This window comes from Taudactylus pleione, unplaced genomic scaffold (assembly GCF_031769625.1).
Source record: "Taudactylus pleione unplaced genomic scaffold, aTauple2 ptg000230l, whole genome shotgun sequence".
In the NCBI taxonomy this organism is placed as follows: domain Eukaryota; kingdom Metazoa; phylum Chordata; class Amphibia; order Anura; family Myobatrachidae; genus Taudactylus; species Taudactylus pleione.
In genome coordinates, this window is record NW_028284632.1 from 1,385,184 (window position 1) to 1,398,880 (window position 13,697).

Sequence of the window (13,697 nt, forward strand, 5' to 3'; positions counted from 1 at the left end):
TCCTCCCGGGGGGGTGCCTAACCCTAAGTCCCCCCCCCCCCCGGGGGCCCTAAACCGGTCTCCCAGCGTCGGTAAAATGACCGGCGTCTACATCTAGATGCCGGTCATTTCACCCTCGCCGGGACATGACAGTTGGGAAGCCGGCTGTCTGTATAATGTCAGCCGGCATACCTTATAATGCATGGTGGTTTGTCATGGAATTTACACATTTTACACAGGGACTAATTTATAATTATCATATAGGCTTGTGGGCTGAGATAGTGTTGGACATACATCTCTGTGTGTATGGGCTATGCAGGTCTGGATATGATGTAATATAGTCTTTTGCACCTTGTATAAGATTGGTGCAAATATAAGATATGACATATGCTGCAGATGTGCTCACCCTTCCAGATGCATACACCTCTGCATATAGGCGAATATACACATTAATTTTCCATGCACGCTTCTTTTAAACAATGTACAGTACACATGGTTTACTTCCATCTCTGCACTAGGCCCTTTGTCTGAAAGATTGCGCACATATTATATAGTAGAAGGTGTTAAATAGAATGCTGCACTGTGCTTACAGACAAAAATATGGAACTCTATTTTTACATGGAAAGGTTGGCACTTATTTATATACATTCATTTCTTCCCTGCTGCCTGTGAGTGCATCTTGCGGCAGGTACTGTACATGCAGACTGCTTATTAACCTAGATCAGACGTGACTTGCTTTCACTGTCTTGTCAATTGAGCTGTTCACAATTTAAAGACTTTTCATCCTCCCTGCCACCCCCAAGCCCTAGAGCAGCTCTCTGTCATGTGTGTTTGTGTGTGTCGGGGGTTTGAGGATGAAGGGGGGGTTAACAGCTGCCTTCCCTGCCTCCTCGTATGCAAATGATGCTGACTGGCACACATTGCATATTGCTTTCTCCGCACTGAACTACAGCAGCGTGGGCTCTCTCTATACGTGTATAGATTCTAATTCCCTGTGGAAAGCAGTTCATTACAAAAACATCAAATAGCTGCAGGTCACCTGCGAGATAATGATCCTGAATAATGTAATCCAATATATTTGGAGGAAGAGGCGGGTGGGGGCTCATAAAATAGTTGTCATTTTCTCTAGAAATGCTTTAACTCGACAAGGATGTCGGCTTTTCATGACCTGTTCACAGCAATGTATAGATAGAGAATGAATTTAATGCACCTTATACTGTATACAGTACTTGCCTACTGTCCGGGAATTTCCAGGAGACTCCCGAAGGTCTAAACAGTAGACAAGTCTACTATACTGTAATTATAAGGATATGAGAAGTTATAGAAGATTCATGGCACCACCGTGGGCTTCATGGAGGTACAATGATTAGCTTACTGCCACACAACAGTGAGGTGCTGGGTTCGAGTCCCCCCAAAGCCCAATCTGTGTGGAGTTTGTATGTTCCCATTTTGCTTGCTTGTGTTTCCTCCAGATGCTCCAGTTTCCACCCACACTCCAAAACATACTGGAAAGTTAATTGGCTTCCGACAAAAATGTACCCCAGTGTATATGTGTCTGTAACATGTGGTACAAACTATAGATTGTAAGCTCCAATGGGGCAGGGACTGTTGCGAGTGACTACAGATTCTCTGTAAAGCGCTACGGAATATGTGTGTGCGCTATAAGTAACTGTTAATAAATAAATGAATAAAAGGCAGGAGGCCACAGGTAAAGTGTGGTTACAGGGGTCACAGAAACCGGAGGGAACTTTTAATGTCCTGGTCATGTCATTCCTTAATGCATATGTTTTCACAATGAACACTGATGTTATTGCATCAGACCTAACTGATTATTATAAGCAGTTCCATTATAATGCAGGGTTTATAGTGATTTACATACATGCATCAGCATTACTTGTGTTTTATATATCAAGATAAGCCTCAAACTGTGATACTGTTAGCACATATTAGTGATCTAAAATGGCCGACCTTCTGATTGGTCTGTAATACTGATCTACTTGACCATAGTAGTTAGTACATGGCAGTGGTATAGGAATTAGATTGTAAGCTCTGATGACCAGAGCTATCTTTACTCTTTGTCTCACGCCTCTAACTCCTTCATAAACCTCTTATGTGATGTGTCTTACCACTTTGTATGTTAAAAAAACCCCAGTCTTTATTATGGTTTGTACCCCATTGTACATCGCTATGTATTATGCTGGCGCTATATAATAAAATGTTACTAAATAGAATGTCTATAAATAAATATGTGTGATCTGTAATTTGCATAAGTCAGACTGTCTGCCACTTTAGAGCTTTGTTGGGCCTTACAAATAAACAAAAATTATTGTATTAAATGTCAGACTACTGTAGGTATTGGTGAGCATAATTAGCTATGGTTACATCTTACAAAGGGCACGAAGAATGAAATTTATGGGGTTAGAGGTTTATGGCATTTAACACATTAGGCCATTATGTAAATGACCCTGTAGTTCCAATCCATGGACATTGTATGAGCGGCTGTACAATCCCATAAACCAAGCCTTAGAACCCATTCACATTTCTGTGGCCTCATTTAACCATCTACTTTGTGCTGAACTGGCAATAAAGTTTCTTTTTCCATCCTGGCCTCGGTAGAGCCGTGATGGTTCAGGAGGGACCTGTTATACAGTTAATTTAAAAGCCAGAATTAATTATGTTGTGGAAATTAAAGTTATAATAAGCTCACTTTATGGCTACGTTGTTCCTATTTTTGTTCCCGTGTTCCATCTCTACGTGGTTACAAGACTATACAAGATATTAATCACATTTACGGACTCTTCCTATTTAAATATTGGTCACTAACCCTAGTATTATTAGTCTGTACTTAGTGTTTATACAGTTTTGATGGTGCCACACTTAGTTCAATGCAAGTGAAATCCAGTATGTGTCTTTCAATTTGCAGATTAGGAATTATAGGGGGGGTTACTTATCAATAGAAGAAGGGCCCATCTGTTTTTTTGCCAGAGAAAGGCCTTCTCCCTATATAGCATGCCACTCAGTGGGCAATGACTATCGTTGGGTAGCATTGGCAATATTAGGATATTAACAATCCCATATAGAGCTAGACAAACAAGATATCCAGACCTCAGTCCATTGCTGCTCCTTAAACCACAGTGGGCAGTCATCGTCTGAAACCTAAACGGCTATACCCCTAATAATGAACTTACACCCTCTTCAATTGTACTTGCCCTACCCTACCCTGGATCACTCACCCCGTCTATCCAAGGCACAAGGGCTGGGATGTTGGTATTGTTGTCATGGTTACGCTTAGTCTTGCCACACAACGGCCACCCAAACTTCCAATTAGTATTATGTAAAAAAGTCTTTGAATTACTATTTTATAGTGTGGTGGTGGCAATGCTCCGCTTAATTAATAGTGGAGGAGGGGGGGGTGTCAGAGGTGCAGATTTAGTGGGAGATACAGTATATAAGCCTTGGAGAGAGGTAAAGTACCAACCAATTAGCTTCTGCCATTTTTAAAACACAGCCTGAATGAAATGATAGTTAGAAGCTGATTGGTTGGTACTTTATCTACATGCATATTATCTCTCTCCAAGATTTGATAAATCTCCCCCAAAGGGAGATACAGGGAAGGGGCTGGGCATAGTTGGGAGCTGCCTATCTGCAAACAAAATATGAATATGAGGAAAGATGCACAGTAACAAACACGGCCATAACAGTAATGATCACAATGGAGGTTAGCAGTAACAGGGGAAGGGTGGTGGTGGGGGTACGGGACCTGTCCAATGAGTAGGTATGTGGTTAACAATACATGGAGGGATCTGTCCAATTGTGGAGACTGTCACTTAGGGGTCTATTTACTAAGCAGTATTAGGAGACAGAGTGAAAAGTGATAAGTCTGTGATAAGGTGCCAGCCAATCAGCTCCCAACTGTCATTTTTCAAACACAGCCTGTGAGATGACAGTTGGGAGCTGATTGGCTGGCACCTTATCACTTTCTTATCACTTTTCACTCTGTCTCCTAACACTGCTTAGTAAATAGACCCTTATTCTCTCTCAGGCTTCCAGCACAGTGGGCATGTCACAGGCCATCAGTACAGCTACCTGGTATAGACCTACATGGCTGAAATACCCATCGCACAACTCTAGGATCTCCACAACCACTTGTAATGCCAACATCTACCCAGAAGTCTACAATCAGAGATCCAGAGTAAAATGTGCTATTTTCCTGAAGTGCATCATTTTCCACAGGGTTGGTGTGAAGCACAGACCCTATTAGATGTGCACGTTTCCTGCAAGACTTCCTTAAGCAGAAAAAAAGGGCATTTACTATGCAATGAGACTATTTCCCTATTCTACCCATAATCCCATAGTTTAAACTGGGTCAGCTCACTCACCTGCGGTGCTTCTGCTTATATATAGGACTAATCGTCCTTGTGTCCTCCAGCCGCAGCTGGATGGTCACAGTCTCCATGCCCTTCTGTACCCTGGGCTTGGATGAGTTCACCAAGCAGCTGCCCAAAGACATCAACAGGACTCAATTGTAACTGCGCACCACCATGTTAAGAGTTGGCAGAGTGATGGAGGCACCCGCCATCTTTGGTATGGGTAGTTGATTTGGAGGGGATGATGGATGGGGAAAGGGCTCAAAACTTCGATAGAGATAAAGTGGAGAAGTCGCCCATAGCAACCAATTAACTGTAATTTCATAGACTGTGCTAAATAAATGATAAGGGCAACTTATCCACTTTATCTCTTGAAGCAGGTTTGATACATCTCCCCTCCAATCACATACTGCGTCCTTACTCCCTGACCAGTGGTAGCCCTTGCCTAGCCTCACACCCATCCAGGTTCTGACAGGAGGCAGCAAGCATATGCTGAGTTGACACAGTCTGGTCTATCATCCCGAGCAATCAATCACACAACGAGTGTCAATCCTACAGTAGATGAGCTAATACTGACAGTTAAAGACGTGGACTGCTAGCTAGTTCCCCATGGATTATGTGGGCTTTTCCCACATTATGGGGATGAGGTCACTGGGCCTGATTCAGACGCGTTCGCTAGTAAGCGATCGCTCGGAGCGAGCGATGTTTTGCAATGTGCACGTGCGTATGCATTGCAGTGCGCGTGTGCGAACTAGGCCGAGCAATCGGGAAGCATTCGCTCGCCCAGCAAAGACAGTCCAGCTGAATGAGTGACAGGAGAGGCCGTTTGTGGGTGGTAACAGGGGCAGGCCACTAATAACGGGGGAGTGGAGGTGGAGGTCGCGTGCATAATTAACAGCCAGCGTCATAGTACACGTCACCTGGTTGAACTATACACTGAAGTGCTCGCAGTGCTTGTGGTAGGGCATAGTCAACCTCAAGCGCTGCATTCACTTCCGATGAAACCCGATGTACCGATGGTTGCATACACTTCCTGGAGATGACGTGCGCTAGTGGGCGTCTAAAAACAGACTGGTGGGCGTCAGCATACACACCGCCATCGCACGCCAAGACAGAGTGGGCGTGCTTATGCCTTGCCGTGCGGTCGCCTGCCTTGCCGTCATTTAGCCAAATTTGCATACGCTGGGAGCGAGCGTAGCATCTAGCGAACAGGTCTGAATCAGGCCTACTGTGCGTACACAGATAGCGCACATGGGAAATGAACCAGATAGTTCAGGTGGTGACAAGGCGAGTCCGGGCTTCCAGTGCTGTGGGTATGAGTGACCCGGGTCATGTATTTGTAGAGGGGAGCTGGACTGACCAGCCAAGCGGTAAAAGTATTCATACAGAAAGTCCTTGTTATCACGCCTAATTCGATGAACAGGGCCCCTAAATTCCTCCCTCCATACAATCCTCACAAATTCACAAGATCAACGAAAGACTAGAACTAGGGGAACTGAAATCATCCATTTATAATAACTGTGTTCTAATACAATTTTCAAATTAATGTAAAACAAAATAGGGAACTGGGGGGCTTTGCAAAAAAAAAATAAATAAATAAAAAAATAAAAAAACAACAACAAAAGAAATCTCTTGTTCCTGCACTAAATATCAGTTGTTGCTATCAAGGAAACATGGATAAAATATATTTTATTAACTGGTTTAATGGTATAGTTCTATGTCTTCACCCACTTTCCTCTAGCCGTTATGATTATGATGAGACTCAACTGACAGTATTAGGATCTCTGATTTTGGATTCCTTCTTTTTACAGGTTTTGGACCCAGTTTATGTAAAGAAAGCAGACGCTGGGAAACGCGGTCATGAAAGACTGTATAGCTCGCAAAAGCTTTCTCTAGAACTTACTTCCTATGGGGATTTTACAGATGGATGCTTTTCTCTGTGCCTGTGCTCATTCGATCTGAGGTCTGTTCATTTGCATCAAAATGCAGTTAGAACACACCGCCCAATAGGCGACAATTGGGGAGATTTATGGAAAGGAAAAGAAAAACTATGCACAGTTAAACTGATGTTGCCTTAGCGGCCATTCAGATTGCGGCTGTCATTTTTGCAGCACAGGTTAGAAAGTGAAAACAAAGATGTGATTGGTTGCCATGAGCAACAACACATTTTCTATATGCACTAGAATGTTTCCCATTGTTCCCTTTGGAGATAAGTTGGTTGCAAATACAGTGGCTGCATTCTCTCTTTTCATTGATCCATCTCTCGATATTGGCATTGAAAGCTGCTGTGTAAAGACCAGCTTAGCTCCATAGGGAACAGTGTTCCATTATTTTGAGGCCGTCAGTTTGATGCAACTGAGAGCAAATTGACGGCACACAGATGCAAAGAAAGCGCCTTATCCGCCGTATCATGTGAATGCTACATGTTATATTTTTGCACACAAGGCATATAGCCCATTGAAGTACAATTATTATATCACCAGTTCCATTGTGCTATTAGGCATAAAGGAGCTGATACAGAGTTGGGAGCAAAGCAAAAAAAAAAACAGCAAGTAACTGTGTGCACCTGGATAAACCATGTTGTAAAGCAAGGGGTGCAAATTCATACTGTATATTGTTTTTGCATGCAGAGTAAATGCTGGCTGCATGCAGCCCTGCTTGCCTACACTCCTGGAGTGGCCGAGAGGTTCCTGAAAATCGCGTGGCGCTCTCAGATGCCCGGAAAAGAGGGCAAATCTCCCGCAACCCTCTCTAGATGCCTGTGTGCCCCCACACCCCCGCCAGCCGCTCGCAACCCTCTGCAGCCGCCCGCCTACAGCAGTGCGCAAGTGGATGGTCCAGGGGGACTGATGATGCGTTTTGCGCTGAATCGCGTCATCGTAGCCCTGCTCCCCGCTATACAAAGCCTGTGATCTCAGCACTTTCTAGCGTGGGGCAGGGTCTTTTATGACGCTATGGCGTTGCCACAGCTCCGCGCACAGCTCACCTACGCGGCCACCACAACCCCTCTAGACCGAGCAGGCTGTCCCTTGCAGTAGGAAGAAGCAGAAAAGTCGTGCAAGTATGCATGTAGCCCACAAATCCTGGACAACTTTAGTTTTACATTGCAGTTTATAGTAGACTGAGTTTGGACACATCCTTCTCCGACCTAAGGACCTGATCCTGAGTTGTACTACTCAGTGGATATGTGAAAATATGCAAATGTCGCAGACGCCGAGGAATATAGTGAGATGTCCACCTGCGCCTTAACAAATCCAAGCATCTGCATACAAAGACGCATCAACGGTTGCAGATCGGTCCTCTGAGTAACTCAATGGTGGCGCAGAATGGACGAGGAAACTGAGATGCCAGAGACATTTTATCTTGCGTCCTGGATCACAGACGCAGGATGTGACACGCCCCTGGAATGGTCGCAACACGCCTGCATTCTTTGTCGTCACTCCCTGTTACCTCCCCCAAACACTCCCTGCTTGTCAATCACACTGCGAGTAAAAACTTGCTGCGAGTGACTACGGTAATCTGCCTTGACGCATGCACAGTGCAGTGCAGTTTGTCGATTATTGCTCGACTACGGAAATATCGGCATGACGTACAAGTCTGAATCACACCCTAAATCACTCTGCACACTTTACATCTGCCCCACCTGCAGTGCAACATGGTTTTATCAAGGTGCAATGCTACAGACTTTTTTTTTTGGCTTTGCTCCAATAAAAAAATAAATAATAATAATAATAATATTTTGTGAATGGTTTTCGGTGTCCCCAACTGTGGCCATTTTAGGAAAACCCACACCCTATTTCTAGTAGGCCATTTCCATTTTGTCTCACAGAAAATTTGACTGTTGGCAGGTATGATCATTTTCATACTACTACTAATAAATTCTGACTTGCCCCATTTGCTCTGAGTATACACTGAAATCACAAGTAAATGTAATCAAACCTTTAAAGTAAGCTTTAGAGAAGCTAGTTTTACTGCACACCTCAGATCCTGACTATATGGGGCATATTTACGTTCAGGTTTTAAGAAGTAGAGATGTTGCCCATAGCAACCAATCAGATTTTACTTAATATTTATCTAACACTTTCTAGAAGATAATAGCTAGAATCCACTTCTAAAAACCCGAACTTTAGTAAATATACCTTATTGAGTTGGATTCTACTGAGAAAGCCAGCTGTGCAAAACCAAACAGGATTCGCCATAAGGATGTACAGATGGGTCCACAGACATCTAGCCTCCTGGCGCATTCAACAGCCCTTCTAATCGCGCCATGCCTTGTTGTGACTCAGTAGCGCCGAGCGTATTTTCGTGCGTCTTTTTACCTTCAAATGCGTCTCATTCGCACAACTATGCACACAAATAGCACAAGCAGCTTCTGCTGATTAAAATGATATGGAAATGATATGAGGTTCACTGAATAAAATGATATGCAGCATGCCTATGTTCTGTGTGTGACTGCGGATGTATCTGCATGCTAAACACTACGTTACAGTGTTACAGCCGCTGACGCTGTAACGTAGCATTTCGCATGCAGAACACCCGCACTCGCTCAGAGAACATAAGCATGCTGCATATCATTTAATCAGCAGAAGCTGCTATCTATTCACATCATTGTGCGAATAAGATGCATTTGAATGTAAAAAGATGCACAAAAAGATGCTCTGAGCTACCGCATCACACTGAGCTCCGTTATGTGTGGCGCGACTTGTAGCGCGCGGAGGATAGATGTATGTGGGCACATCTGTAGTAAGCACAGAACACGTAACTTTTGGGTTTTTAAGTTATTACTACATTCAAAATATGCTTATTTCAAATACAGTAGATAATTTATTTCCAATAATCAAAACTCTGAAGAAATAATAACGTACAAAGGGATACATCAGTATTTCCCAAATCCTGTCCTCATGCACCCCAACCAGCGCATGTTTTCAGGATTTGTGGCTGAGGAAACTACATTAATTACTGACCCGGTCAAATAAGAAAAAGGGTCTATTTAGGTAATTGAGAATAATCCTTTTCTCTGGTGTTTTTCACAAGAGAAAGGGCTTATTTCAGCCTCCCTCTATGTAACAAAAGCTTTACACTGTAGAAATAATAGATAATCTGGTGGTAACCTATTTTGTACGGTTTACCATCATCTCTATGGACCTCTATGTGAATGGCGGCCAAAGTTTATTTAACAAGCACCAAAAAGCCTGGCATTTTACTGCCAGCTAACGCCATCTCTGGTTCACTAGATCCCCTCCCTGTCAAATCTCTATGAACATGCACTGACATTAGCTGCGCAAATCACTGTAACGGAGAGGGAGAAACCCTCTATTTAGTAGGGGGCAGTGTATTTAGGCAGGGCTTCAAGAGGAGCCATGGGGGTATATTTACTAAAATGCCGGTTTATAGAAGTGGAAGTGTTGCCCAAAGCAACCAATCAGATTCTACTTGTCATTTATGTAGCACCTTCTAGAAGATATTAGCTAAAATCTGATTGGTTGCTATGGGCAACATCTCCACTTCTATAAACCCACACTTTAGTAATTATACTCCATGGAATGTTAAATAGCAGCACAACAGTGGGGACAGCGGGTCATTCCGCAAAAGGAAGGTAAGTAGGAGATATCTGTGATACTAGTGTATGGGGTTAGCAGGCCATTCCGCAAGAGGAAGGTAAGTAGGAGATATCTGTGATACTAGTGTATGGGGACAGCGGGCCATTCCGCAAGAGGAAGGTAAGTAGGAGATATCTGTGATACTAGTGTATGGGGACAGCGGGCCATTCCGCAAGAGGAAGGTAAGTAGGAGATATCTGTGATACTAGTGTATATGGAAAGCAGGCCATTCTGACAGAGGAAGGTACATAAGAGATATCTGTAATACTAGTGTATGGGGATAGTGGGCCATTCCGCAAAAGGAAGGTAAGTAGGAGATATCTGTGATACTAGTGTATGGGGACAGCAAACCATTCCGCAAGAGGAAGGTAAGTAGGAGATATCTGTGATACTAGTGTATGGGGACAGCAGGCCATTCTGCCAGAGGAAGGTACATAGGAGATATCTGTAATACTAGTGTATGGGGACAGCGGGCCATTCCGCAAGAGGAAGAAAAGAAGGAGATATCTGTGATACTAGTGTATGGAGACAGTGGGCCATTCCGCAAAAGGAAGGTAAGTAGGAGATATCTGTGATACTAGTGTATGGGGACAGCGGGCCATTCCACAAACGGAAGGTAAGTAGTAGATATCTGTGATACTAGTGTATGGGGACAGCGGGCCATTCCGCAAGAGGAAGATAAGTAGGTGATATCTGTGATACTAGTGTGTGGGGACAGTGGGCCATTCCGCAAGAGGAAGGTAAGTAGGTGATATATGTGATATCTCCTGCTTTACCCTCTTGATGAATGGCCCGATAACTTAATTTTTACAATTGCAGGTGAAAATGTGCATTTTATTGCATTAAGTGATGATGAATAGGCCCCTAAGTCACGTGTTGATTTAGCAAATCATGAAAGCATGAGCTGTTTTAGGTACATGAGGACAGGATTTGGGGAGCACTGCATGCATGACATGCATGTGACAACATTGGCTTGCACAGCTCCCAGCATTTGAGATTGTTGTGCACCACCGCCATATTTTAAAAGTGAACTTCTGTCAGTCTCATTGTCTTTTCCTAATCTATATAGCTGCACGAATTGAAAACACATCTGAAACATTGGTGAGCAAACTGTGTACACACATACCTGTGATTTTATCCCGCACCAGCTTGCAGGACTCTATCTCCCCAATGCTGCCAAACAGACTCCTGAACTCTTCCTGCGTCATGTTTTGCGGCAAATAATTAACTATGAGGTTAGTTTTGCTGTCATCTGTGGCTGCCCCTGTCTGCATCGGGGATGGGCAGTTTCTACTGTTACTGGATGGTCCATTGCTCGTATTGGAAGTTGGGCCATTCGACACCTGAGGTTCCATGGTGCTAATTATCTGCAAAGCAAAATAGAAAAGGATAAGGATTAAATAGAAAATAGCAATAGTCTGAGACATGGCATTTAGGAGACAAGACTCAGCAAATAAGAACTACGATCAGGTCAGTGTACAAACCACCCATGTCACGTGTGCCATGACACTACTTTGTTAATTATGCACTCCCATAAAACGCCGTTCGCATAATTAGGCACGCCTGAGTTCAGATCTCCACTCCCCCGTTTTCAAGCACCTTCCCCTGTTACCACCCACAAACGCCTCATTCTGTCACTCAAACTACCGACCTGGCTGTGTTCAAGGAGAGAGAAATTTCTGATCGTAGCAGCTAGTTTGCGCACGCGCATTGCGAACTTTACGCATGCGCAGTTTAGCGAACATCGGTGGCATACGACCGTGCGGCCGCAACGACCGACTCTGAATGAGGTCCTTTATCTCAAGTAGATCTACAGAAATATGGCTACTTCCACTTTGCGTAACCATAAAGGTGTGTACACACATAACGATTTTTTGAACGATTTAACTATAACAACGTCGTTATTGTTCAATCGTTGAAAAAAACGTTCATTCTGAGTTATAACAATGAACGATTATCGTTCATGCGTGTTCCCGTTTGTAGTTTGTAGTTCATTCTGACTGACCAACTGAACGATTTTCATTAAGGGAAGTTACCAAAATCGTTTGTAGTTCAGAAAATCTACAGATAATCGTTCATAAAATCGTTGGTAACAAAATCGTGTGTGTATGCTGCTTAGGAATTACTTAAAAAACTATCTGCTAAAGGAACTTCTCCAAATGAAATCATAGCATGCACATGAGGCCTTTTCTGATGATTAAGGTCCTGATTCAGTGTAGGAGATTGCAATATGAAACAACGTTTAAACGGTCAGACACACTTACGTTTGCCACCCCCCGTTTTCTCCCACGCTGACTACCTGTCATTCACTTTCTGTGCGTGTGTAATCGCAAAACAATTTCTGCGCATGTGCAGTGCAGCTTACACACAATGGTAAACAATCGCTTGATCGGCGTAAAAATCTGCATTGTGTACATCTCTGAATCAGGCCCTAAAGGTGCCTACACAGTTGGCGATTTTTATTACACGATCTGGCCGATTCCTACTCATCGGAAAGACAGATCGTGTAAAAAATGCCCAAATTGTGAGTCCTCACTCACTGTCACGATGCGATTGGGGGTCGTCAGAGCTGCCGTGCTGTAGGGCATATCTGCCAATCTGGGACATGATGCACTGGAAAAAGTCTGAATGCAGGAGAGATCGTATGAAGATTGTACACCAAAACGTGTGCAGAGCTGCCGGGGAGAGTTTTAAGGGAAATCGTGCACGATGTCGGATTGTCAGCAAGTCGGTAAGTGTGTAGGCACCTTAAGTCAACAGATTTGGTGGCTAACTTGCCTATAGTGCTGATTTGGCCAATCAAATAAAGCAAAGCCTGTCTGAAAGGGGGTGTGGTCTTGTGTAAAGCATTTTGGGGGTCATTCAGACCCGGTCGTTAGCGCCGATGCGCTCGGACCGGGTCAATGGCACCCCACAGAGCATGCGCACGACGGCACCGGCGTGCGCATGCGTGAGACCCGCTGCGACTGACAGCGCCGGTCGTAGCGGGTCTCGATCCAAAGGGGGCGAGCAGTCGATGTTGATTGACAGCTCGCTCCGTTTGGAAGGCGGGCCGGGGCGGTGGCAGCCCAAACGGGGGCGTTCCCATGGGAACGCCTTACCGTTTGGGGGCGGCCCCACTGACATCACTAGTGATGTCAGTGGAGAGCTTCCGTCTCAGACAGAGCCGAAAGCTCTCCGGGGCTTACGACAAGGGAGACCCTACCCTAGGGTCTCGTCGTAAGCCCCGATGGTCGCGATGGTCTTGACCATCGCGACCATCACCTTAGGCGGTCGTAAGGCTGTGGGTATTAACCCACAGCCTTACCACCGCAAAGGAGGACGTCTTGAAAATTCAAGACGTCCTCCCCTCATTCAGACCGACCGCACGCTCTGTGCGACCGGCTCTGAATGAGGTCCTTTGAGCTTAGCGTTTGCTTAGCTTGTGGAAAGTGATTCATGTATAAACTTTACACTGTTTCAGGGACGCATTAACGCCTGAGGAGGCCTGTGTGCAGTGGACCCCTCCTCTGAGCAGCTCCCCAACCCCAGTCCTAAGCCCCGTAATTTACTTTGTGCAGGCAAGCAGGTCCCTCCACCTCCGTGGAGCCATCTTTCCAGTGATATTCAGGAAGATAGCGGAGGAGGTTACATTATATAAATTCCCCTATTTACCACAATTCCCAATTTACATGTGATTGTGATGAGATATATTCACAGCTATTTGCACTGCAATATTGAAAAATATCACATGCATTTATCAAAATGTAGG

General features: G+C 44.4%; 1 protein-coding gene across 7 annotated transcripts in view; it reads right to left on the reverse strand.

Annotated features, from left to right (window-relative positions):
* ELAVL4 (ELAV like RNA binding protein 4) overlaps positions 1 to 13,697 on the reverse strand; it is a 97,498-nt gene that overhangs the window by 37,488 nt on the left and 46,313 nt on the right. For all 7 annotated transcript variants that reach the window (XM_088479295.1, XM_088479299.1, XM_088479296.1 and 4 more), the window contains exon 2: positions 11,073 to 11,313. In XM_088479295.1, the coding sequence (XP_088335421.1) occupies positions 11,073 to 11,313 (241 nt within the window). The remainder of the gene's footprint in view (positions 1 to 11,072; positions 11,314 to 13,697) is intronic.